Consider the following 27,684-nt stretch of genomic DNA (forward strand, 5'->3'; position numbering starts at 1 on the left):
ACTTGATATTATATTGTCTAAGTCGTAAAGGTCATGTTTGATTCACATGACTAATAGTGAGGTATTAATAATTCTATCAAATTAGTGTGGTATTCACTATCCAATTGGATAAATTATCTATTGGATTAATAATCCCACCCCTACCCCATTATTAATAATCCTACAAATTTGTTGGATTAATTATCTATTGGATTAATAATTCTAAACTAAAATGTTAAAACAAACATAGATAATTAGACCCACGGATTAATAATCTCAATCCCATGTGCTAATCCATCCAATCAAACATGCCCAAAGTGTTTGACTAGATTCAAATTACTTAGGTTAGGTCCACCCAAGGTAGCCCCTACTTGAGAGGATAAGAGTGGAAAACTTTCGACTTACATTCCTACCAATGTAATTTCCATTATTGATGAACATATTCTTATCTAGTGATCTATTCAGTGGCAGAATCAAACTAACTATTATTGTGCGCATCTCCATTTCTAGGGTAGGATTTGCAGCTCAAATTAAAGTCATGAAACTAGTAGCTAGCTTAGTAGAGGTAAAAGAAAATCAGCCAACTTTTTTTTGAATACACACCAAAATTTTTAGATGAAAATGATAGGAATTCCTATTGAATTAATTTTACCACCACATAGGTGCAGTATCAATATTTGTCCAAAAATTCCAAAGAGAGAATCCATATACCTCAGGGAAGAGGATGTATTTTTTTCTTCTAGTCATTATCCAACACTTAAAGTCATAAAATATAATAATAAATAGCTGTTAAATTATGACTTTTGAATTAAGTATTGAGTGATGAGGGAACCAAAAAATATTAGAGATCGGTGAGTGGGACCCAAGTACATGCTGACATGGTTTAGTGTATCTATAATGGATTTATTTGTAAGACAAGACACAGCCACATAACGTTTATGTACATACCTTCAATTCAATGGCCCAGTTTTATTCCTACTCGTCGTATGAGTTCCATGCATGCACCCTTCAACATTATTCATTTTAGTTTACGAGAAATTCAAATCCTTTCGGTTTTATCGGTGAAATTGGAAAGAGAGAAATGGAAAGTAGAGATAATTTACGATAGCTTAAATTGAGCGAGTCGAGTTGAAGAGGGTTTACAATTCTAAGTAATTTAAATTTTATTGCTAATATATACTAATCTGAAATATATAACGTTTAGTTTTTTGAATTAAATCATACTCCAATGTAATCAATTCTATTGTTTGTTACACGAAATTAAAATCAATTTCTTATTATGTGCCATATTTATAATTTTTTTAAGAAGTATACATACATACATACATATATATACATATATATAAAAGTGAAATACTGCTCAAATCCAAAAACAAATTTTTATGACTTTTACAAATATATCCTCACTTTATTAAAAATTAATTATCTCCGAGAAGTAAAAAATAAAATTCAAGTTTATAATTTAAAGTCTACAAAAGTTGAGAGAAGCTTAGTCATCTTTACCTAAATTTCAGAGATTCTAAACATCTCCAACAGACAACAGTATTAGCCCTCCTAAGGCACTATAGAAAGTGATCCTAAAATTAATCATAAGGTTAAAGAGTAAGTCTAGTGCACTAAAAGATTCTCCCATAATGAAACACAAATGTGAGATAAAATATGGATCCCATGTGTTTAAATAATAATAAAAAGTAGAGACAAGCCGCAAACAAAACTACATCAATTTTAAACCCATGAACTAGAAAGCCAGAATTAAGGGCAAACAAAAGATCTTTCTATAAATTAATCCAAAATCTTGTTTAAAAAAAAAAAAAGAAGAGAGAGAGAAACAAGAAGTCAGTTCAAAGTTCTACAATTACATTGACGAGCTCTTTCAATAGCAAAAGTGAAACTGCTACAGGAGACTGTGATTGGAAAGCTCACCTTAGTTCATCATACCTATAAAAACTCTTGAACTAGTGTAGTTCCCCAACTTTGAAGCATTCCCAACAACGATCTCTCTAGACTTGAGACAATGACTATATTTCTTCAGGCTGATGATGATCTTCATATCTGAGATACACCGATATACCGCTCCAATATAGAAAACAAATTCACAAAACCAAAACCACAGTTTCATTGGGAACCTGATGAAGCCCTAGGTTTCCCCTTGATAGAATTGAGATGTTGGGACACAAATATTACTCCCATCACAATTATGAGGCAGCCCACCAATGTGCTAAAGAAGAGCGCACCTGGGTGCCTGGTCTGAACAAAGCCATACACCCCACTAGAGGTCACGAGAATGAGGTCAGTCAGCCCATCATTTGAGAAGTCGTCACAGATCAGGGCATGTGTGGGCGGGGCAGGAAGAACAACGGACGTCAGTATACTTCCTCCAGGAGATAACACCACGGCTTCTTGATCTCCCGCAGCAAGGATCAATTCTTGATTATCATGCACACGCAACGAGAATGCCTTCAGCGTGGGGACCACCATACCAGCTTCCATCATCCCCGATGGTGATGGAAGGTTTGACCAAGTAGCACCAGTAACAAGTTGCCATTGCCAAACAGCATCGTGGCCGTGCAAGCCAGGAGCATATGATGTTACCTGAAAGAGATATATATAGGGCATTCTTTCGTGTTCAATTCTTCAAGAAAAGAAACAAGCATATTTATTGAAGCATTGAGCTTATCAAATTGGGACGGGTATCTGAATTATACAGAACATATTGGAACTAGTAATTACAAGCTGTCTAGGTGTGTCCTTGCTTTGGAAACATTTTAATGAGGAAATGCTGTCTACTTTTAGTCCTGTAATGACATCATCACCCTGCCCCATGGAAAAAAGTAAATTTATGTAGACGTCATTTGTGGCAAGATGATGATGTCTACATCAAGCAAAACAATCAACTATATGATGGAGCCTCGATAATGTTGAGAATTGGTAGAGATTTTCAAGGAAGATTAGCTGAAACTAATGGTGTTCGGCAGATTTGTGATGATTGAGGGTGGTTGAATGGAAGCGCTGAGGAAGGCCAAATGTTCGTGCGGAGAATACTATTGTTTGTTTAGCTGATAGAGGTAAGTAGAGAAATAAATCCAGAGCAGAAGCATACCTCTCCTCGATTTGTTAAGAAGATAACATCACCATGGCTTCCCTTACGATGGCGGTGACCATCACTTCTCGGGAGGAGAATAGGTGTTGCAACCTCTAAAGAACTAACATCTAGATTGTGACCAAAGCTTCTGGAGAAATCTCCATGTTGGAAGAAGTTAAAATGGGAATAATGACATATGGAAGCATTGAAAAGTTGTTCTCGTACTGGCACACCAGAGGTTGCAACAGCCCAACAGGGTCGCAGCACTTCCATGGATCCACTCACAACTGTCTGCTCGGCACCATTTCCCCCGACAACCTACAGCAGAAGCAAGATTATATTAGATATTATAACCAATGTCTCCTGTAAATACAATCGTTAAATTTCCTTCTTATTTTCAATTTTCATGGGTATTTTGTACATGGAGAATGAAAATGTACACTTTTAAGTAGAAGCACTTTTATAAGAGAATAATTAGTTGCAAAAGACAGTCATATGAAAACTATCTCTGCAATGTGATGGAATCCTGTAGCTATTGTTTGAAAAGCAAGGGCAATAAAAGAGGACACTGCTTTTTGGAAAGCATTGAATTTCAATAAACACTAGTGCATATTTCTTTAGTGTATTGCATGATACAGAGACAATAAAATTTTGAGACAAGTCACTGAGTTGAAAGTTACCTGAACATGATCTAGGACCCCATCTCCATTAATATCAGCATGGAGGCCACCTTCTTGAAGATGAAGCTAGGTGAAATCAAAGGATTACCTTAAATTTGTTAGTGGTGACGCAACAATTAATTTGACAGGCAAGAATATTAAACATTTTGAAACTACCAAGTACATGTGGAGGCGAATGGCACCTCTCTACACAGGGATTACAAACAAAAAAGTAATACCGATACATACAATTATGAGGATCATACAAAAATTCACTCTGAACAAACACACTTCACAAGCTCACCCAATATCCAAAATAAAAAATAAAAAAATAAAAAAAAAAATTACCACCCAAGTTCCCTAGGCTTCACAGCACAAAACTACCAAGATTCGAAAACCATCATAACTCGAATATATATTTTACAAGTTTTAGACAAGAAGAAATGATTCCCCTACCATTCTAAACTGCTTACTGTTGCAGTTCCCAAAAAAAAACCTGCTTCTTGTTGGTCTCCCATTTTAGACAACAGGTTTTTCATTGCACTTGTACCGTTACAGCCAACATTTTTCATATGCCATCAGAAAGTTTTTGAGTAATATTGCAACTCAAAGGAGCTACAATGATGATACAATGCAGACTGTAGGTCCTAAAATAACTTTCTTGGCAGAAAGCTGATACTGATTGTCAAAGAGAAGGTTTTCATTTCACAAACCCCCTCCAGCTTTCATATATATATATATATATATTTTTTTGATAAATAATCCAATTTTCATATTTTTTTAAATTCTCAAATCTAATTTCTTACCATTATCTTCATGAGAAAAAGAACTTTAATATTTTGTGGAATTATACCCCATAGTACACTACATATTTTCAAGTCTCCTATTCTACCATGATGACAACATCTACTCAATGAGTGATATTTCTTACCCACTTCCGACTTCCAGGCTTCAGTCTAATAAATCTTAGAAGCCACTCTCAATAAAAACCTTATTTCTTGGGGTGATTTAAATTCTAACATGGAAAATTCTAGCTTGTCTCATGATAGCAACATTAGAACCAAGTAATCTTTCACCCCATGTTATCATAACTTGCAGATGTCTCCCTTCAATTTGCAGATGTCCCCTATAGGTCTCACGATCAGAGAACTTGAGTATATATATATATATATTTGTGCATGTGTGCTTTTCTGTAAAAATGCACAAAAAAGAAGCTTGTCAATCAGTGTTCTTAATAGAACCTTCCTCTTTTTAAGTCCTTAATGGACTTGTTTCTATGCATTTCTGCCTCTGAGCATTTGTTTTATGGTTAAGACAAATAAAAGGAGCTTATTAAAAACATGTTCGCTACTGATAGCCCTTAATAAAAAGTAAACAGAACAATGTAGAAAATAGAGAACCACTAGCATATTCTTATTTATGCTACAGAATATTTGATTTAACCAATTAAATAACCCCTAAAAATTGAACATTGATATGTGAAGAAAAAAATTGAATACGTAACAGTACAGTTTGCTATTAGAAGTTTGTCTGGTTCTAATTACATTCTAATACATGGAAGTTTTTTTCTTTTTTACTTTTTTGTACAAGAATATTATAATATGTTAAACAAAAGAAATGATTAGTGGATATAATGTCTACCTTACATATAGTGCGGCCAGATGCCAGATGAACAGCTTCTATCCCTTCCTTTTGGTGAGCTACAACAACATTAGGAACCCACCAAAGCTGAGTGTAATTTGTTATGGTAGGGATGTAAGTCATTGGCTGCATCAACATATTAAAAGAAGTTATGACAACAAAAGCTAACCAGAGGAAAATGGTTAGTGATATATTTATTAATTAAATGACAGGATGCACTTTAAGCTAGACAGCAAGATAAGAGAACTTTTCTTTTCTTTTCAATTTCTTCTTTAAATTTTGTTGGCTGCAGGATAAGAGAACTTGAAATCAAGATCGACTGAACTCCTCAAGCTTCTACTCCTCGATGTTAACTTTGTGAGTGACCAAAGTTTCAATTCAAGGCCAAATTTAACGTTCAAACTTAAATTTAGTGAAAGGACTTTTGACTTCCAATTCATATGCTTGATGTTTATTCCATGGTCAAAGCTTAAATGAAAGCAAAGTGAATATGCTTGATGTTTATTCCGTCAGTACACTTCCCATTCACCCGATAGAATAGAAACAAAATTACAATTGATATAACTGGTGCATTTTCAACAACCTCCAACCATTTTTCAAGGCAATGGTCTCAGTTCTGCTCGAAAAGAAGAAAGTTCCTATTTGGCATGATATTCTCTGAACATTCAAGATTTAAAAGTATAGTCATATATAGAAGAAACAGTTGGCAAAACTCACCTTTTTGGATTTTGCAGAACCAGCATATTTTGCAGCTTTTCCAATCAGGTTTGAAATTTTTTTTGTTGAGTCCTTCCCCGGAGGATGGTTTTCCTCAGGCTTATGGAAAGGGTAATTTGTAGTTTTCCCACTTGTTTTCTTCAACGTTTTCCTTTTGTGCCGCCTGAAATGTGCCAGCTTTAACAAAGTATCTTCCCGCCTATCCTGATTAAAAAAATACTTGCAGCATGAGTCACTATCTATCAACAGTAAGTAACAACTAGGAACAGAAGAAAGTGAATTGTCATATCGTACTTACCCATTGATGAGGCATGACTCCGAGTATTGATTCTCTAAATTCCCTACATTCAAACTACAATTTTAAATGTTTCAGTAACATTAAGTGCAATCCCATTCAGAGTGTAAGTAACTCTATAAGATTTGACGTGCGAGGTAAGCAGGGAACAAGTGGCAGATAAACATACACATTTCTATATGAAATTACCATAAATGGAAGCACACGCACATACATACAAGCATGACAAATAGGACAAAAATCAGAATCACCCGCCCAAACCGACCAATCCGATCTGAAAAATCAGGAAATGGTCAGTTTCGTAGAAAGGGACGGTCGGCTAGGAGTTACAGAAGTAAAAAAAAAATTCAGACAGCCTTTGGTTTAAAAGGCATCCCAACAGACAAAACCCAATCTGACAGATAATTATTAGAAAAGTTATATACCTGTCATTTTTCTATTGGTATTCCATATTACACCATTATCTCTGAGCCATTATCACCTGACTACTTCATATATTCCAACGAGTCTCAGTCATTATTTCTAAAGGCATTACACACTCCAACAAGTCTAAGCCATTACACATTTCAAATTTGACAACTTCACATATTCCAACAATGCCTTTTCTTTTCCTGACTCTTCAGTTTCTCTCTCCTCTCTATATCTCTCTCATTCATTCATGTATTCATTGTTCTCTCTCTATCATTTCGTCTCTCTTCTTGTATTTCTCCCTCTCTCAGTGTCTAATCTCGCTCCCTCACCCTTCTGCTCCTCTCAAATCTGAATTTTTTTCACCCCCGATACCCACCCTCTCCTCCAAGACAACTCTCCCACTTCGATTATTCAAATTTCCAAAACCCATCTAGTGACTCGATGATGACAGGCCAAACCCTAAGTTGGGCTATTCTTGGTGAGTTGATGTTGAACAACGTCCAATCGAAAACAACTTGCACAATGGATGAAGGCCTGTTGAAGTTGTAGCACAACCATTTTCATTCCTGTTAGAATTTCCCATCTTTACCTTCACCTACTCCACTACACACTCCACTTCACCTATCTCCACTTCACCACACACTCCACTTCACCTAACCCACTATCACCTCCACTACACCTACTACCACATTTTATCTTTACTTTCACCTACTCCACTACACACTCCACTTCACCTATCTCCACTTCACCACACACTCCACTTCACCTAACCCACTATCACCTCCACTACACCTACTACCACATTTTCTTCTATATATAGATTGTATAGGAATTGTAATTAATCAATCTTGTAATACATCAACATTACATCAATCAATAATACAATCATTTCTCTTTATACATTAAATTTCTACATGGTATCAGAGCTAGGTTAAAAACTTAGTATTTTTCGCTTCACCGGCGGGCGGCAACCTCGCCTTGGCCGCCCGCCGGACCTCAACCTAGTCCGCTAGAATTTTCTACACATACCTTCATCCATCTTCACCACCACCACAAATGCCCACAACATCACAGCCCACCAGTTGCTACAAGTCTCTCTTCCCTGTGACCCCTGCTGCTGCTGGAATTGGCCTCTTTTGAATTCCATATTGCCAGGCATCTCTGGGATACTGCTGGTCAAGAAGACTATAACAGACTGAGGCCTCTTAGTTATAGAGGAGCTGATGTTTTCCTCCTTGCCTTTTCTCTAATAAGTAGGCCTAGCTTTGAGAATATATCAAAGAAATGGGTCCCTGAGCTAAGACATTATGCTCCATCAGTGCCCATTGTTCTAGTGGGGACCAAACTTGATTTGAGAGAAGACAAGCAATTCCAGATTGATTATCCCGGTGCATGTACAATTGCTACAGCACAGGGTGAAGAACTAAAGAAGCAAATAGGAGCCGTGGCATATGTAGAGTGCAGCTCCAAGACGCAGCAGAATGTGAAGGCTGTCTTTGATATTGCAATCAAGGTGGTTCTATAGCCTCCAAAACCAAAGAGAAACAAGAGGAGAGGAGAACTTTAGCTTCTTATCTCGATTACTTCAGCAGAACACAATGAATTCGGAACAAGTTCGTACTCAGATCATGGACAATACTTGCAGTGGATTCAAAAAGATCTGGAAAAAGGGTGGGATTTGAAGAGAGGGCAGTCAACTTGAGAACGATGTTGGTTGCTTTTGCAGATCACCTATGTTGCACGGACACGGACACGGGACACGACACGGACACGCAAAAACGTAATTTTTCAAAAAATAGGGGACACGACACGCTGGGGACACGTTTAATATATATAATTTTATTTATTTATTATATGTCTAAAATAAAAATAAAATTATTAATTCTTATACAATCAAAATAATAATAAAATTAATAAATATTTTTTAAAAAAAATTAATAAAAAATGAGTTTTTTTAAATAAAAATAATTTATTTTATGAATTTTAAGTTTAACATAAAAATAAGGATAAAGAAAAAAAAAAAGAAAAAAAAAAAAAAAGAGGGGGGAGAGAGAAATGTTGAGTCCAAAAAATGAGAAGAAAAAAAATATAAAAGAGAAACGATAGAAGAGAGAGAATGTGAAGTCAAAAAGGCAGAGGGAGAGAGATCAGAAAAGGGAGAGACGAAAGGGAGGAGGAGAAGACGAAAATGAAGAGGAGAAGAAGAACAGAGATGATGGAGACAGAGAAGAACGAGAAGAAGAGAAGAAGAAGAATACCTCAGTTAGGGCTTCTTCGATCCACCTCACGAGTTAGCTTCTCCTCTCCTTAGCTTCTGAACAGGTTAGCTTCTCCTCTCCCTTGATCTCTTTCTCTCCTTCTCTGTCTTCTCTCCTTTTCTGTCTTCTCTCCTCCCTCGATCTCTCTCTCTTTTCTGTCTCCCTCGATCTCTTTCTCTCTTTCTGTCTCCCTCGATCCCTTTCTCTCTTTCTCTGTCGATCAAGGAAAATAGTTAGGGCTCCTTCGATCACCTCACGAGTGTCCGAAAAGTGTCCCGCCGTGTCCATGGCGTGTCCAAACTGGAAGATTTCAAAAAAAAAAGGAGACACGTTAGTGAGAGTGTCGGACACGTGTCTACCGCGTGTCCGACGCGTGTCCGTGTCCGACACGTGTCCGACGCTCGTACGCAGAGCCTAGGAACGTGTCGGTGCTTCATAGCAGATCACTGACTTTGGTTTAACAGATTGCTATAATTTCTCACAAGGTGCAGTGGCCTGCTGTCTGGTAGGTTGTTTGGCATCAAACCCTTCATCTACAGCTTACGGGAGTCGAAGGTAATACATTTCTTTTTTATTAGTGGTGATTTAAAATTATCATCTGAAGACCTTCAAGAGTTCACTGCAAGTTCCAAATGCCAAATAACTCAGGAACCAATGCATGGGCATCAAGACGCATTTTGGGCTGAATCGGTGAGCTGCATTTTCTCCATGACGCGATTTTTCTGGCTGAACTTTGACGTGTTTCACATTGATGAATTTGAGTGAAGAAAAAAGTACATCATATTTTATTCATCTCAGGGATCCACCCCGATCACAAATTTACACACACACACACAAAAAAAAAAAAAAAAAAAAAAAAAAAAAAAAAACAAACAAACAAACAAACAACACCCACAGTGGGATTTTTCTCTACTCTGCCGCCGGTCTCTTCTTCTTGCCTCCGTCCTGGGCGGCCCTTGACGGTGTTGCCTCCGTGCTTCCTAAACCACCAAGCAAGTTGCCTCCTCCCTGCTCCTCCACTACAGCATATGGAGGACCTCCAAAACGGAACATCACGGTGGCCTTCCGCTTCAGCTCCTTGTTTTCTGCCCTTAGCACGCTTATCTCTGCTCGCGCATCCTTATACATGCGTTGGAGCAGAGCCAGCTGGGAGTTTAAATGTTGCACCTCATTTGCCCTACTCTGCAGCCGGTTCGACAAGTTTGTGACCGCCGTCATGCTTTCCACACATGCCTTCAAAGTATACTGATTGGCCTCCACATCCGACTGCACTGCCATTTTTTGCTCCACCGACCGCATCGGAAAGTTCAACGGAGCAAACCCTGGTGCGCTTGGTTGAGGTTCCAGTGCCACCGCACCAGTTGTCTCTCTTGTTGACTCATTGAGGTCGGGAAAGAGAGTGAGCAGACTCCGGGAAGATGAAGCCATTTTCTGGGCCACAGAATATTACAGAGTATCTCTCTCAGAAATCTCTCTCAGACAACAGAGTGTTACGGACTATCTCTCTCAGCAAAACGAAGAAGAGTTTTTGTTTTTTCCGAGGTTTTTCGCAGCTTTTCTCTGCCTCAGCCTCAGCCTCTGTCTTATAGCCGAGGCAGCCACGCGCATCGCGCGCCTCTTATCACCAGCCGACAAACGGGCACGCAAGCCAAGGCGCCCACGTGCCTCGCCATCATGTCCGGCACACCTTTTGATGAATTGGGCACGCCTTTTGATGGCACATCTTTTGATAAAGTGGGCGCGCCTTTTGAGGGCGCGACTTTTGAGGGCTCACTATATATATCCATATATCTATATATTTGGGCAGCCTATATACACCATCATACAGTGTATTTTTTTATGGGTCCGACAAGACTCTGTAAACTGTCCCGACATTGATTCCGGTTAGCTCCTTTATGGGTCCGACAAGACTCTGTAAACTGTCCCGACATAGATTCCGGTTAGTTTCTACAAGGGTCCGACAAGACTCTGTAAACTGTCCCGACATTGATTCCGGTTAGTTTCTACAAGGGTCCAGCAAGACTCCGTAAACTGTCACAACATTGTCTTCTACAACGGTCCGACATGACCCCATAAACTGTCTTCTACAAACGGTCCGACATGACCCCATAAACTGTCTTCTACAACGGTCCGACATGACCCCATAAACTGTCTTCTACAATGGTCCGACATGACCCCATAAACTGTCTTCTACAACGGTCCGACATGACCCCATAAACTGTCTTCTACAACGGTCCGACATGACCCCATAAACTGTCTTCTACATCGGTCTGACACCACCATACAGTGTCCTCTACAACGTTATGACACCCCATACAGTGTCTTCACTAACGGTCTGACACGACCATACAGTGTCTCCTATCCTTTTTTATTTTTATGTATTTTCTTGTTTTGTTACTCTCTCCAAACTCAAGTTGGTTAGTTTCTCTCCTCCTTGAGTTTGCGGGGGGCTGTTAGAATTTCCCATCTTTACCTTCACCTACTCCACTACACACTCCACTTCACCTATCTCCACTTCACCACACACTCCACTTCACCTAACCCACTATCACCTCCACTACACCTACTACCACATTTTATCTTTACTTTCACCTACTCCACTACACACTCCACTTCACCTATCTCCACTTCACCACACACTCCACTTCACCTAACCCACTATCACCTCCACTACACCTACTACCACATTTTATCTTTACTTTCACCTACTCCACTACACACTCCACTTCACCTATCTCCACTTCACCACACACTCCACTTCACCTAACCCACTATCACCTCCACTACACCTACTACCACATTTTCTTCTATATATAGATTGTATAGGAATTGTAATTAATCAATCTTGTAATACATCAACATTACATCAATCAATAATACAATCATTTCTCTTTATACATTAAATTTCTACATTCCTTTTAAATCTATTCCTTCCTCTTTCCCTTAGTTATTTTGTTGTTCTTTGATTTTTTTCCTCCCTCCCAAATCATTCCTTATCCATGTTGAAGTTGTAGAACAACCATTTTCATTCCTTTTAAATCTGTTCCTTCCTCTTTCCTTTCGTTATTTTGTTGTTCTTTGATTTCTTCATCCCTCCCGAATCATTCCTTCAATCCCTCTTTTCTTTTTCTTTCCATTTTTTGTTTTGTGATATCTTCTTTCCCATCTGGGATTGATTGTTTGTTGGGATTAGATTTTATTTTGTTATGTGATTCTTTTATCTTATGTGTTCGTGATTTTTTGCAACCCGTGCAACTCGACTGCAACTGACCGCAAACCCGTATATTTCGAGTGGTTGATTTCAAATACCACATTGGTCAAAAGCGGTTGATTACATTGCCAACCCGTCATAGCCAGGCCGGTTAGTGGGTTGATGGGAAAACCAATCCAATACCGCCTCATGAACAGCCCTAATGACAAATCATATAAAATATGCCTAGAACTCATCTTTCATTTAATTTCATCTTATTTCAAAAGAGACCAATCAACTCAATCAGTGCTTTTTCTAGTTTAAGTGAAAGAAATGAACCCAATAGCCTCTTTCCAAAGAACTTTGTCTTCCACATTTCTTCCTGGGTTTTTGGGATATCAACAAATACACATCCATCAAATATTTGCAGAAAGCCATCACCATCCAGCTCTATATCCTCAACCCCAATTCTTAATGCTTAAAATATGAAAGAACTTCCCCCGACCTCCTAAACAGTCACAGGCACAACCAGACAAGAGTGCAATTCAAATTTTAACAGCAGGATTTGGCACCATTAAGTTCCCTTCAACAACAAAGAAAGCTTTCCATGACCTGAAGAAATTTTTTTTCTTCAATCTTGTAAAGGCTCTTCCAGCACATGAATTGTTGGTATCTCAAAAAGGAATGTGACAGGCATAAAATTGTCCCTTCAATTTTCTCCCCCCCCCCCCCCCCCTGTTTTGATAAGTAAATTTCAACCCTTCAAATGCTCCCAAAATTATATAGTCCTGCTGAAAGGTATGTGCAGACGACAAGACGCCTCTGAGCCATTTGACTCATTCATAGCGATCTCTATAAATCTATATGTAGCAATAACACAATAAATAAAGTCTTGATGTCATGTTCAAAATATGTATGAGATATCCCACCAGAAAATATGCAGAAATAGATCTGTTGCATCCAAGCCAATTAGTCGCTTTTTGCAAATTAAAATTGTTTATAATTGATGCAGGGCATAAAAGAAATTGTTGTAAAAAAATCAAGTTTTTTTTAAGCAAAAATTGTTTAGAGTTATCAAATAACTCAATTTTATTAAACACAAGTGTAAATGATTCTAAAGTGTGAAAGACCCCCAACAAAATAAGGTCTAAAATTTTTCTTAGACAAGTAATGATAATATTAATACAGTACTAATATCAGTATTTATTAAAATTGCCAAACAAAACCTTTTATATTTTTCTCAACAAAATTTGTCAAACATGTATGAAAAATTCAAAACTTGTGTCAACAACATTCCTAATAATTTACAACATCTATGTCAAAATATAGTCTTAAAACTGCTCCACAACATACCTCTCCAGGATGACGACTGTTCAAAGCATGAGCATCAAGCTTGTAATTGTGCTGTGGAATTAACTGCGATGCATCTGAAGAATGTGCCTCAACATTCTATAACAAGTAAATGAAGTTAGCGAATATGAGATACCTTGTAGAAGTATCACAACAACAATATTGATTGGATGCTAAACTTTAATCCAAAGTTCTTGCCCAGATCTTATTCATATGACAGTGTTTGTCACACCACCATCAATGCTACAAACTAAATCAAAATAACATCCAAAAAAAAGATAAATTACAAATACACCCTTTGAAGTTTGCTTAAAATACGGATTGTCCCCTATGATTCTGAAAATTACAAATACCCTATTGTCATAATTGTTTTTATTTAATAAAATTTAAAAAAAAAAAAATTGAAATTCCTAACTACTCCCTTATACAACAATAAAATTACCTGAATTCTTAATTAAAATATATTTCTGACATCATTAAAAACTGTTAATTGACTCTTAGTTGCACGAAGCGGGAGCGAAAAATCGTAGTCATTCCAAGAATCATTGGTAGGGAGCGTTTGTATATATATTAAATAATATAATATATAAAAATATATTGTAAGATTATATATTTTTTTCTTTAATGATAATGAAAATATATGTTATAAATTTTAAAATATATATATAAAATCATATGTTAAAATATTACAATTATATATTTTTATTAAAAAAAATTCATTTATTATAAAATATTTGTATTATTTTTTTATTTTATATAATATCTAATTAATTAAACACAACATAAAAAAATTAAAAATAAATAAAAAATAAAAATTGAATGATTTATTTTATAGGTTTTATTAGATATTTTTTTATTATATATGATTTAATTAAATTTATTATTATATAACAAATTATATTATTTATTATATTTATTATATGTTATAAACGAGAGGGGAGAGAGATACACAAACCAGAGAGAGAGAGAGGCGAAGGCGAAGGCGAAGAGAAGACGAAGACACAGATGAAGACAGAGAAGACGAACGCGAAGGCTAGGGCTAGAGCAAAGGTCGACGTCAAGGATTAGGGCTAGGGCTAGAGCGAAGGTCAAAGTCGCGCGACCAGGTTTCTGCCTCTCTCTCTCTCTTTCCCCCTTTACGATCCCATCTTGGACTGAATCGCGTTTCTCTATCCACAAAAACACAATTCTTACACGTTTCTTTTTAGGAAACGCAGAATCACGATTCTGAGTAAGAATCGTCACCTGGTTGCACAATTCCTACAACTAAGAATTGGCTTAATAATTATTTAATAAAACGGGTTATTTGTTATGCGATTAGGGGCAAGATGTAATTTCTAGAACTACATGAGAAAATTCATATTTTAAGCAAATCTCAAGGTGTGTATTTGTAATTTAACCCAAAAAGAATAAATCCAATCACTACCCAAATTCTATAGAACTCTTGCATATTTCTAGAAGCAAAAACATTAAAATAGGCTCTACTAAGTTTTGAAATGGTCATAACAATGACTTTTCAAGATAAATCACAAACTAGTTAAAAAAAATAATCAGAACTTTGATTGCATAATTTCGGAATACGTCAGTAAATTAAGCAACTCTCTACAATGACATGGTTAACTGACATGAAAGATTCACTGCAACTTACATGGATGGCTTTGCTATTTGACAAGAATGACAAAGAATAGTAAGAAATAGCAAAAAAATTATAGGTTTTTATTATTGTTTTTGGGCTGGAAATGATATCTTTCCCAAAAGAGCAATATAATTTATACTAAAGTTTAGTACTCTGATTAGGAAAATTGAAGAAATGTCAGAGACAAAAAATGTAAAAACAGAAAGGGCTGACCTCATTCTTTCTGTTCCATCGAAGTGTGCCAGTTCTACCAGCAAATGCATAAAAGGCAAAATGGCGTATATCCACGGTTCCAGAATTCTCAGAAGCCTAATGCATAAAGAAAACATTCCATAAATATTCTGCAGCCAAACCAGAGAAGAATGGCATATAAACTTGTTTAACTATCGTGTCATTGCTAATACATTCAAGATAAACAGATCTTTTGAATAAATAGGCATGAAAAAAGAAATGAATTCAGCAAAATCAAGAAAAATAAATGTGTACAGCTAATTATGATTCAAAAACAGACAATATAGGCAGACAAAGAAAATATTTCCCATGTTTCAAAGTGCCTTGGTTTCTTCTATTTTGTAAATAAAGTTCATTTTTCACAAAGAATAAATAATACTGTATACAAATGTCAAGCTGAAGGACTTCAAATAAGCACAATGGAAGTAAGCTAGTTCACAGTTATGAGAATATAGGGCTATGTCTTTTTGGGCTCTCGTGTTAGAAATAGATATTGTATAGCATTAGTATTTCATTTGATCATGAAAGTATTCTAATACTTTATATTGCTATTCTTTTTTTCTTTTCTTTTTTTGATAAATAATTTATATTGCTATTCTTAAAGCTCTTGACAATTCTTAAAATATCCTATTTAATTATCAAATAGAATTTCTGGATAACTATGAGCTACTATGTGCAAGACTGAAAATAACACTATATAAACATAAAGACTACCAAATACTAGGCTACTGTTCCTAACACAAAATATCCTTACTTCCTTTTCATTAGCACTTCTTCTATGTTGCTCAGCATTTTTTTCTGCCATTCCAATTTCCTCAAAGGGATCCACAAACATCTGAAACAGTAACAAAAGATTACTATGAGAGAATCATGGAGAAGAATGATATTGTGAATTCTCAATATCATAAATTGAGTATTTAACAGCATTTATCTAGAAACAGATTAAATGCAAGACGACAGGAAACTCAGGTATTGACAAAAATCTAATTCCAGTTTCCCCTGGGACAAGGGAAAACAAAAATAACACTAACTGTAAATATATAAAATTACAATCTGACCCAGGTTAACAGCATATTTTTTTAAGCAAGCATGGCGAGAAAGATGGAAACTGGAAGATGGCAAGACGATGAAGCAATAAAGAAAGAAATGCCAAATCCTATCAACTCAATCGAAAGTTTGATGACTATACCCAGTAACAAAGTTCACTTCAATCTTCAAAAGCCCAAACTTCTCACTTAAAAGGAATAGGGCACGATCAGCAGCAGTAGTCACTACAATTATAAATTTTCAAATTTCTGACTAACCAACTCTATTCCTGCCTGTTGAAAAATTTACCCCATGTAAAAGCCACAATGTCCTCTTCTGGTCAACAAAATTTACAAACTTATAATCTTATTTTTATTGGCAATACTATTACCAAGTTTTACATCTGGTTTTGATAGAAAACATTTACATCTTTGCCAATCCTTGAATCGAGAAAGATCAAGGATATTCATAAAGCAATAGAACATGATCCAGCAGGTTTCATTATGCGGGTTTTTTTTTCCTGTTCTTCAACTTTGTGATGGATTAGATTGTAAGCAAATAAAGTCAAAATAAGCTCTATAGAAAGAATCATCCACACCGGTAAAGATACAGTGACTAATCTTCCATATAAAAGACCAAGAAAGATGAAACATACATGGGGTTGCATTTCCATCCTTCCACCAACAATTACCAATCCTGCATCTCCATGCTTTAGGGTATAATTAGTTATTGAGATAGCTATCTCCCTATGGTGAGCATTATGGGGAAAATCCTCCTGCAAAAAACAAATAAGGGTAAGTAAAACCAAAAGAAAATAAATTAAAATTTTATAACAAAAACACAAGTCATTTTTTAAATAGAAAAACATTATACCAGGCATCATAATTTCATCAAGTATTTAGGAACAGACAGTGAAATGGAAGTCACACACCTGCAGATTTGTCTCCCATAGCTTTTTGAGGTTGTGATCAAAACACATTACAGACCAACCTGATGTAACAACAACTAGGACCTGCTTCTGTACTTGCCCCGGCTTATAAAACCGATCAACAACTCCTGTGGCCATGGCCACAGCACGTCTGCCAGATGCAACACGGATCTTGTCAGGCAACAAGGTCACCTCTACAAGAACACGTGCTTCACTGAACCCTTCATCCACACGCCTATCATGGGCCTCCAAAACCTAGATGCCCAATAAGAGATGAGAAAACAACATCTGACTGTAGTATTGATATATGGCAAAAATATTAATGAAGGGAAAATGGCATTGGCTAGCAACAAAGCAGCTCCAAGACATGGAGAATGTTATGAATCCACCTTGCGTCACTGAAGAATGTTTTTGATTAGTAAGAGTTACTAAGGGGAAACAAAAGGGGATGCCACCTGTGAACATCCACGTGTATAACCAACCAAAACAAAATAAGTATACACCTCATGTTGGTGAATATTTAGTAAGAGAGAATTACTACAAGGCATCAAAGGGATGCTTCTATATACATCAACAGGTATAACTAACTCAATCTGAAATATTCTCCATAAAATCAAAAAATCCTCAACCATTGGGTTATTTACCCTAAAACACACACCTATACGAATGCGTCAATGAGCAATATTTCAACTTATAACAAGGCTTTCTCAACCACATCAAAATGCCAACAATTTACGCCGTATTATCCACATCAAACTCAATGAAACCCAAATAAAAAATAAAAAATGCAGTAAATTAAACCCAGTTTTCAGCATACAAAATGAGCATGAACCAAGAAGCCGCAATATTGAGTGGAGAACTAAAATAAAAAAGGACCTTCGCTCTTCATGTAAGCATATGGAGCACCAGAAATGATGGATTAAAAGACCATTGGTCAATAAGGCACCTGTATGCTTAATACCAAGGAGAAGAAGGAGAAATGGGTACGAAGAGATTCAATAACCTTAAATGCCTAAGGCACCTGTAAGGGTGGAGTCTGAGATTTCACACTCGGAAAAACCAAGAAAAGTGGGTAGCCAGAGGAAAAGCTATAAGAAAGAGGTTTATTGTCTCACATAACAATTCTTCACAGGCCTTCATCAAAAGTAAACATAAACCCAAACTAGGGGTATAACACTGTCATTCCATCAAAACAAACAGTCTCACGACCCGCAACATTGGATGTCGTTTCTTGCTAGGAACTACGAGATGTAACACTATTATTATAATAAATCATGTAGTAGTCTAAAAAAAAATTTAAAAAAAAAAAAGGACCACAACAAAAAAGAGTCTTTCTATTTATCAATTAAATGAAAACAATAAAAACAAGGGTCCATCCATCCATATTCTACACCAGTACACAAAGATTCATTTCTCAAGCAAAGTAAGGTTAGTTAGAGAAAGTCGATATTATTATTATTTTTTTTTTGATAAATAACCAAACTTTATTGAAAAGCATCAAGATGATGCAAAGAATACAAAAAAGGAAGCCATAGAGGCTCCACAAACAATCCAACTAACAAATCAAATCCTCCATGAATACTAAAAAAGCCAAAACATCCGGATCAACCGATCTAGTCAGCCAACCATACAATATCGTAAGAAGCCGTCATTCTAACCAAAGGACTAAATGAGATAGTCCTTCAAAAACGCGCTCATTTCGCTCTAACCAAGCCAACCATAGAATACAATGAGAAGCAAGCATCCACACCTTTCGACTTCTCCTCCCAACTCGACCCCCTGCCCAGCTATGCAGGACTACCTGAACCGACGCCGGCTGCACCCCAGCCAAACCAAAAGTCGCAACAACTAACATCCAAAGGCGAGAAGATACCGGACAATGAATGAGCAAATAATCCACTGACTCCGCAGCACCACAACACAAGCAACACCAATTAACCAAATATGTGGCCATGACGAATTAAATTATCCAAAGTCAAAATACGCCCCAACATAGCCGTCCACACAAAAAAGGCCACCTTGGATGGCGTACCCGGAACCCAGACACACTTCCAAGGAAAAGCAAGCACCTCCTCATGAGCAAGCACACCATAATAAAAAGATACAGAAAATGTGCCCTTAGCCCCAGGACATTCCCATACCAAAGAGTCCCGCCCAACCTCCCCACTCTCAACTCATAAAAAATCCAGCAACTCCACAAACTGACCTTGCTCCCAATCCTGAACAGCACGGTGCAGTCCCACATTACAAATAGTCGAAACCCCCTGGCCAGACCACACAGTATCCACAAGAACCTCAGCATCAACGACAATACCAAAAGTCAAAGGGAACCGCTCTTCTAAAGTGAGGTCACCGCACCACCAATCTCGCCAAAACCGAACCCTATCCCCTACCCCAACCTTGAGCTTCACCTGCTTCCAAATCCCCTCCCACCCCAACCAAATCCCCTTCCATAAACCATGACTATGAGAATGCCCCACCTGCCCTGAACACCACCCACCATGCCTCACACCAAACTTTGCTACCACCACCCTTCTCCAAAAACGGTCCTGCTTTGCCACAAAACGCCACAACCATTTCCCTAACAGGGTCACATTGAACAAGACCAACCTTCAAATCCCCAAACCCCCCTGCACCTTGGGACGACAAATCCGATCCTAGGCCACCAAGTGATAATGAGAACCCTCCCTCCCCAGTACCCCATAAGAAATCCCTGTGCAACTGCTCTATCCGCTTGGCCACTGACACTGAGATCACATGGACGGACATAAAATAAGTCAGAATACTAGATAGAACACTCTTAATCAACGTAAGTCTCCCCCCTTTTGATAGATACTGTTGTTTCCATCCTGTCAACTGCCATTGCACTCGGTCCACCACCCCATCCCACACCCCTTTAGCCTTAAAAGACGCGCCCAAAGGTAATCCCAAGTACAACCAATCTGATCTACATCCGCATCGCAGAAAATAAGCGCATCATCTGCATAGAACAAATAGGAAACCGACAAAATTGTGGGAGTCATCCCCACCACAAACCCCTGCAACCGTCCTCCCTGCACCGCCCGAGATAACAACCGCCTCAACGCTTCCATCACCAATATGAACAATAAAGAAGATAAAGGATCTCCTTGCTGGAGCCCCCTATAGGTAGGAAAGAAACCCGGTGGAGATCCATTCACAAAAATTGACATCCGCACCGTGGAAATACATAATTGGATCCAACGCCTCCAACTAACCCCAAAACCGAGTATGTCCAACATTTACAGTAAAAACTTCCAATTAACATTATCATAAGCCTTCTCAATATCAAGTTTGCAAATAAGCCCCGCCTGCCCTTGTCGGAGTCCGGAATCCACACATTCGTTTGCCACTAAAATCACATCTAGAATTTGCCGCCCACCCACAAAAGCATTTTGACTCGGAAACGACCCCTTCCAACACACCTCGTAACCTATTAGCCAGCACTTTCGCCAAAAGCTTATACACATTGCCCAACAGACTAATAGGTCGAAAGTCGCGAATATCCTCCACCCCACCCTTCTTTGGGATCAAAGCAATAAACGTGGCATTAAGGTTACGCTCAAACTCCCCAGTTTGATGAAACTGCTCAAGCATCGCCATCACATTGGCTTTCACCACCTCCCAACAATGCTGAAAAAATGCTAAAGTAAAACTATCTGGACCCGATGCCTTATCCCCAGGCATACTCCGCAAAGCCTCCAACACCTCATCTTCTGTGAATGGGCGCTCTAACCCACAACTACCCATGTCTAAAATAACATCAAAAGGAACGCCATCTAGGCTTGGCCTCCCACCTCCCCCTCATCCCGAAAAAAGTGCTCATAGAAGACCACAATACCGGCCCTGACCGCATCCGAAGAAGACAAGTCCACACCATCTACATGCATACGACCTATCTGATTCACCCTCTGATGGGCATTCGCCATATGATGAAAAAACTTTGTATTTCGATCAACATCCTTTAACCACAAACATCTAGATTTTTGCTGAAAGCTAACCTCCTCCATACAGGCAACCTGGCCAAACTCCTTACGGACATCATCTCCACGACAAAGATCCGCCGCAGACAATACCCCCGCAGACTCTATGTCGTCCAACTCCTGCAACACTGCGAGCACATCGGCCTTCTGAACCTCCAAGCACCCAAACACTTCCCTATTCCATCTCTTCAAATCGGACATAACAAGTTTCAATTTCTGCGCCAGACAACAGCTGGGCAAGCCTAAGACCACATAACTATCCCACCAGCCCTTTACCCGCTCCAAAAAACCCTCAAACAACAACCACATGTTCGCAAACCGAAACGGCATCGGCCCACTCCAGATACCGCCACTATCTAACAAGACTGGCCAATGATCGGAAACTGGACGGTGCAAACTTGTTTGGGTCACGTATGAAAAATGCTCCTCCCAGTCCCCTGTCACCAAAAATCTATCAAGCCGAGACATCACTCCACCTCCAAACCATGTACATGCACCACCCTGTATCGGAAGATCCACTAACTCCACCTCATCAATGAACGACCAGAACGTCCGCATGGAAGCCGTTACCGAGCTTGCCCCCCTCTTCTCCTCCAAACTCCTCACCACATTGAAGTCACCACCTACACACAATGGAACCCCCCACAGAAAGGCAATGTAGTGAAGCTCCTCCCAAAAACCAATCTGCTCCCCTCCACGAACTGGCCCATAAACACCTCTAAAGCCCCAACGGAAATCATCCTCAACACATCGAAAAAGGCAAGAAATGGAAAAGCCCCCACCTCCTCTTCCTTTACGACCACCCTCCTATCCCAACAAAGAAAAACTCCCCCAGCCAACCCTTGGGCAGGTAAAAACGTCTAATCCACAAACCGACCACCCCACACCTCCCTAACCATCTCTCCCCCCAAACTCTCCATCTTGGTTTCCTGTAGACAAACCACATCCGCTCGCACGCTTTTTAACAAAGATTTCACCATCACCCGTTTTCCCCTATCATTTAAGCCACGCACATTCCAAGTCAACATTTTTAACCGCATTGCAACAACAATGGATTGCCATGACCCTTCCTAGCAGCCCGTCCATCCCTATCTTCACTTCGATCATAATTGATAGAACACTCCAATCTTCGTAATTCCCTGACACTCTTCCTATTCTGTTTCATAGGCATCACCACTTGGCAGTTCGGGGCACTCTTCCTCCAGGAGCCCTCAATGGCAGAAAATAATGCAAATGCCTCATGGTCATGACCTTCAAAAGACACCCCCAGAAATTGGCTAACCTCATTAATGCGAGAAAGGACCCACCTCGACACCTCCTCAGAACTCGGAATCACATCCTCCTGGAAGTCCACTGCTGTGTTGGAAATGCCCTCCTCAACCGCAACATCTCCCACGGCTACCCCAGCAGCTACCACCTCGGGTTGGACCACCAACGCCAACTTATCTACCATTGTGGCCCAGCGACCTTCGTCGTCACTCCCCTCTATCTCGCGCCCTTCCCTGCAACCCGCAAGATCAGCACAGTGCGTCGGAGAAACTCCAGCAGCAGACACAGGCGACTGTAATGAGCCTCTGAAACCCTCCGTAGCAACCCTCGCCTGAGGTCGCATGGACTCCGACGACGCTCCCATGTCAGTATGAGTCCGACAAAACTCCAACCCGTCGCGAAGGGAAGCAGAAACCCGACTGAGTTTTGGATTGGATTGACCCGGCTTGGGTAAGGCTGAACCTTTCTCCACTGAACCTAAACCACACCTATAGGGGCTCATAATGACCTTTCCACAAGCAAGGCCCACTGCTGGATGGTGATTGACCGAAGCCCACCTTTGCTAGCCCAAAGAAACACCAACAACGGCCTCAGAATGGGCCAACTATTGTCCTGGTAAAACCCTTCTTGAGCCCATTGCAAAACCACCTTAGGTATTAGGACTAACCCGAACCCGATTGCCCTTAAAATCAATGGGTCACCCAAATCTCTACTGATATTCGTTGACCCCCACAATCTTCGCGAAACGTCGGTTCAGCCGCCTCAAATCTCACCTTTCCATTCCCAGACCAGAGCCACCACCTCTCGCCGGCGGACAACGCCGCAGGTTTACGATCCCCACAAGAGTGAGACAACCGTCGGCAGCTTCTCCAAACCCCTCACAAAGAGTCGAAGAGAGCCCAAATCTGCCGATGACTCATCCGCCTCCACAAATCCACCACACTGGTCGCCAATCACACAATAAACCTCCTTTCCACGAAGATGGAGCGGCAAGCAAGCCCGTCACTCAGATCCATACTTTCAGTCCTGGTGTCGAGTTCGTCCCCGAAGTGCAGAGGGTCAAGGGTGTCCACTATTCCAACAGCAAATCACGACTATCAATAGTCCAACGCCGACGCAATAGAGCCTCTGCCTCACGTCTGGTAGACAAAACAAACAAAAAAGCCTGATCACCAAGTGGACACACCTCCACCTACCCCGACGCCTTCCACCGTCGACGGACCCTGTCTGACATAGCCGCAAAGCTCAAGCCTTTACCACCCATGCCCCTCAGTTGTCCCACCAACGATCTATCCAGTATTTGAAACCACTCACCTTCCACCGCTGTGTGCACCACCTGAACCTCGGCAGCCATGCCGTGATTTGCCACTACCATGGGCCTAGAATTAGGCAGCCCCATCCCCCGTACACCACCAGGTTGCCTTACCCAACCATCACCTAATCCAAACCCTTCAATAACCAAAGCCAGATCCCCTTACCCCATTGCCAAAGGCAGACATTGAAAAGAAAAGCTGGGCCCTCTGCTTCCCCTCCGTCACCACTATTTGCATGGATGACCCACCCTCTTCCTCACCGCGAACCCAAATTGCTACACTATGACAACCGCCACTAAGCCGTCCCATAAATTGGAGGGTTCCGGGGTCCAACGAAGCCTTCCGCATTTTCGCCACCAGCCAACATACTTCAAAGCCAACAAGCAGTACCGCCCTTCTAAGCCCCTAACCCCTCTCCACAATCGATAAACTCCGGCGCCCAATCGCATCCATCGCCGCCTCCTCCAGTTCAAAAGACCGACTGCGTAGAAAAAGGATTCGCCGGCGTGGCCCAACCTCTGATGTCACAGTTAACATTAATCTTTCCTAAAATCTCGAAGCATAGGCCCAGTCCTCCATCTAACTGTGCTAATTGAATTAACAAGTGGATATTATTATGTCTAATCTAAATGGGTTTTAGGCAAAAAGAAAAAATTTTGGTACTTTCCTTTCCCTCATCAGAGCAGAGCCGAGCAGACCCTGTAGCTGTGATATCTAAATTGTAATAATCAAATCAAATCAAATCCACGCCACAAAAGATGAGCACCCAGAACAACAAATAAAAATTTCATCAATGGACACAAGATTAGAGGCATAAACGACAGAACGAGCAAGCAAGCAAGCAAGCAAAAACAGGTGGTGAGCTCTAATAATAAATTACACCTGAATTTTGGCGTCGTGAGTGGCCACGAAAATCTCTTTCTTTCCATCTCCATTAAGATCAGCGACAATAGGCGGGGGGAGACGCTCAGCCTCAAATTTGATTGGGTATTCCTCAGAAAGATGAAACCACGCCTCTCTGAACGAAAAATCACCTTCGTGCTGGAATCAAGCGCGCGTGTGTACATATATAAATACACAAATTCACACAAACAACACAATCAGAATCGATTAGATGACAATTTAATGGAAGACGACTTTAGTAAATTCAATTCAGTACAACTGTTTCGAATACATAGAATTCCAGTATTCATTAGGGTTTATTCATTTCTGTGGTTAGCAGTAGAGAAGAAGAGTGAAGAGAATCATAGAAACCTGAAGAGAGAAGAAGATCGCGAAAGCGCAGAGCATCAGAATCGCTAAATCTCGCTTCCTCATCTTCGGTTACCTTCGTCTTCGTCGACTGATCGATCAATCCAGAAAGAAAGATACACTACTGGTCGGCTCTGGTCTGGTCTTGAGCTTAGACACCAGTAGAAGCGTGCGTGACTATAGTCTGTACGTAGGGGCTATTCGCGGTATTAATACGCTACGATAGTTTCACACGTGTGGCGGTGCACGCATTTTTTTAATTTAGAAAAAAATTAAAATAATTTGAAATTTTTTTTAAGATCCTGATATTAAGATTTTATACCATAAAAGACCCTCAATATTTTTATAATGTCTAAGGTTTCTCAACATCATAAAATTCAATCCAGATAATTTATCTAGACACATCACAAAGAAAATTGAAATTTCACTGGATTCAAACTCTTTTAACATATATTGCAAACAAGTTAGAATCTTTCAAATCCCAAACATCTGTAATCTCATAATGAGCTTACAATTTACTCAAAACCAAACCATTGCATATCATGGTTGGCGAGCATTGAAATCAATAAATATACACAAATAAACTATAGAATTCCAAACCAGAAAATTTCTGTTTGGAAAATTTCAATTCATACCAGAGAATTTCTCTAGTTTAAACCAGAAAAATTTGGTGGGAATGAGGAGAGAGGGATTGAAGAGAAATAATCAAATAGTTGGCGAGCTTAAACATGGACTGAAAAGTTCAATCCAGAGAAAATTGAATAATCAGAGAAAAGTTCAATCTAGAGAAAATTGAACAACCAGAGAAAAGTTCAATCTAAAGAAAATTGAACAGCCAGAGAAAATTTCAATCTAGAGAAAATTGAATTACTCAAACACCAAAAATAGAGACAACTAGATACTAATTCCATAAGCTTCAGAACCAGAAAACTTGTTTGGCCAAGTCTTCAATGACATTTGAAATTTCAATATTCGGATACGAAGAAGACATATTCTTGACTTCAATCTTCGGATCTCTGGAAATATTTGCAAATACTTCACTGCCATCAACAAAGGTCTTAAGGAAAATCACTTATCATGAGCATCAATCCAAGCAATCGAACATCACTCACAGAGAAATTTTGGTTCACAGAGAATTTCTCTGGTCGAATTTTCTTTGGAATTCACAGAGAAATTCTAGTTTAGATAAACTCTGGTTCACAAAAAATTTCTCTAGTCAAATTTTCTCTGGGCTTCATATAGAAATTCTCTCCAAACCAAAGAAATTCTCTCAAAATAAAAGAAATTTAGTTTAAGGTAGGCAACATAGTCAACTGAGATTCGTTCTGCTTCCACTGTCTCAATAGTATAGATGAACAGACAAAAATAAGCTGCGGAATCCCATTTATAACGTGCAACTCACTTTCATTTATAGTCACTGGAAAATCCTTATGTGCATGATTAATTGAAGGGTTGAGAAAAACATACACGAGGCTTTCATTAATAGCCATCAAAGCTTTATGTATCTGCATATCTGCTTCTTGGGTTTTACTTCTAGTTGAATACTATCCCAATATAAAGAAATTGGGAAATACTTTCCTATAAAGTTCTTATTTTTTCTCGAGGAAGGGTCGATCGAGAGAATGGGTGGAGGGATCGGAGAGGAGCTCGAAGCTGTTGAAGATTTTGACCATGTGTCCCTTCTGGACGAAGACCATCGGCAGAGGAGGCGAAGTGGTTGCTTCGCCGCCAACGAGGTGGTTGTGATTGGAACTTAAGACAAGTGTAATGATCGGAGATGTTGAGGATTACGAGTGGGTAGAGCTTGAATGTCAGTTCGCTGCTCGATGACGATGCCATTTTTCTCTCTCCTACCTCCGATGATCAGATCATATCAGACCGACTTCACTTTGCTTTTTTATGGTTGATTGATTCCCAGTATATAGAAATTGGAAAATACTTTCTTAATATCAAATTTCTCTGTAATAGATGAGTGTGGGTTGAAAGACCTTAAACATTAAAAAAAATAATATTGTGGATCTCTTCCATTTCTCTTCCATTACTAAAAATGGAAGAAGAACCTTCGATTATTATTATTTTTTATTTAGCACGGAAATTAATTTTTGAATAAAATTATTTAGCTTAGCTATATTTTTATTTTTATTTTTTGAATCAATGATTTTATATGGAAATTACTTTTGAATTAAGATTTAAAAAATCAAATGTGTGAATTGAGATAATATGGTGTGTAGAATTAAAAATTTTCAAGATCTTATATAAAATGTAGAGTTTTCGATACAACTTTTTTTTCTTTTTCTTTTTTTCTTTTTTTGTTGAATGAGAGAAAAAAATTACAACAAAAAACAATACAGAAAAGAAATAAGATGTGCAAGAGAACAAGCCACCCAATCTAAAGGGAAAAAACCTCTTAACATAGCTTGAGCTGTCCAACAAGCCGTTGCATTGCT

At 39.0% G+C, this 27,684-nt stretch overlaps 1 protein-coding gene and 1 pseudogene across 1 annotated transcript; both read right to left on the minus strand.

The window, feature by feature from the left end:
- Positions 1–1,731: 1,731 nt before the first annotated feature.
- Positions 1,732–25,469, minus strand: LOC114297952 (FG-GAP repeat-containing protein). The gene is made up of 13 exons (XM_028242427.2): positions 25,241–25,469; positions 24,869–25,027; positions 17,407–17,658; positions 17,131–17,250; positions 16,204–16,284; positions 15,432–15,527; positions 13,586–13,681; positions 6,377–6,430; positions 6,079–6,282; positions 5,362–5,487; positions 3,742–3,807; positions 3,080–3,379; positions 1,732–2,571 (listed from the first exon to the last, which is right to left on the minus strand). The coding sequence occupies exons 1-13, from the start codon at positions 25,301–25,303 to the stop codon at positions 2,095–2,097; spliced, it is 2,094 nt and encodes a 697-aa protein (XP_028098228.1). The 5' UTR covers positions 25,304–25,469; the 3' UTR covers positions 1,732–2,094.
- Positions 25,470–26,449: 980 nt separating this feature from the next.
- On the minus strand, positions 26,450–27,076 carry LOC114297936 (COP9 signalosome complex subunit 6a pseudogene; annotated as a pseudogene).
- Positions 27,077–27,684: the final 608 nt, after the last annotated feature.

This window comes from Camellia sinensis, chromosome 1, assembly GCF_055761805.1.
Source record: "Camellia sinensis isolate YWXY chromosome 1, ASM5576180v1, whole genome shotgun sequence".
NCBI lineage: Eukaryota > Viridiplantae > Streptophyta > Magnoliopsida > Ericales > Theaceae > Camellia > Camellia sinensis.

Bases quoted from the DNA above. Each gene is read 5' to 3' on its own strand.
- LOC114297952 (XM_028242427.2), bottom strand. From the start codon at position 25,303: ATGAGGAAGCGAGATTTAGCGATTCTGATGCTCTGCGCTTTCGCGATC. The intron at 6,431-13,585 runs GTATGTTGTGGA...TTAAAATTGTAG, and splicing joins ACAGTCGTCATCCTGGAGAG to TTTGAATGTAGGGAATTTAG. The intron at 5,488-6,078 runs GTGAGTTTTGCC...ATGTTGATGCAG, and splicing joins GTTCTGCAAAATCCAAAAAG to CCAATGACTTACATCCCTAC.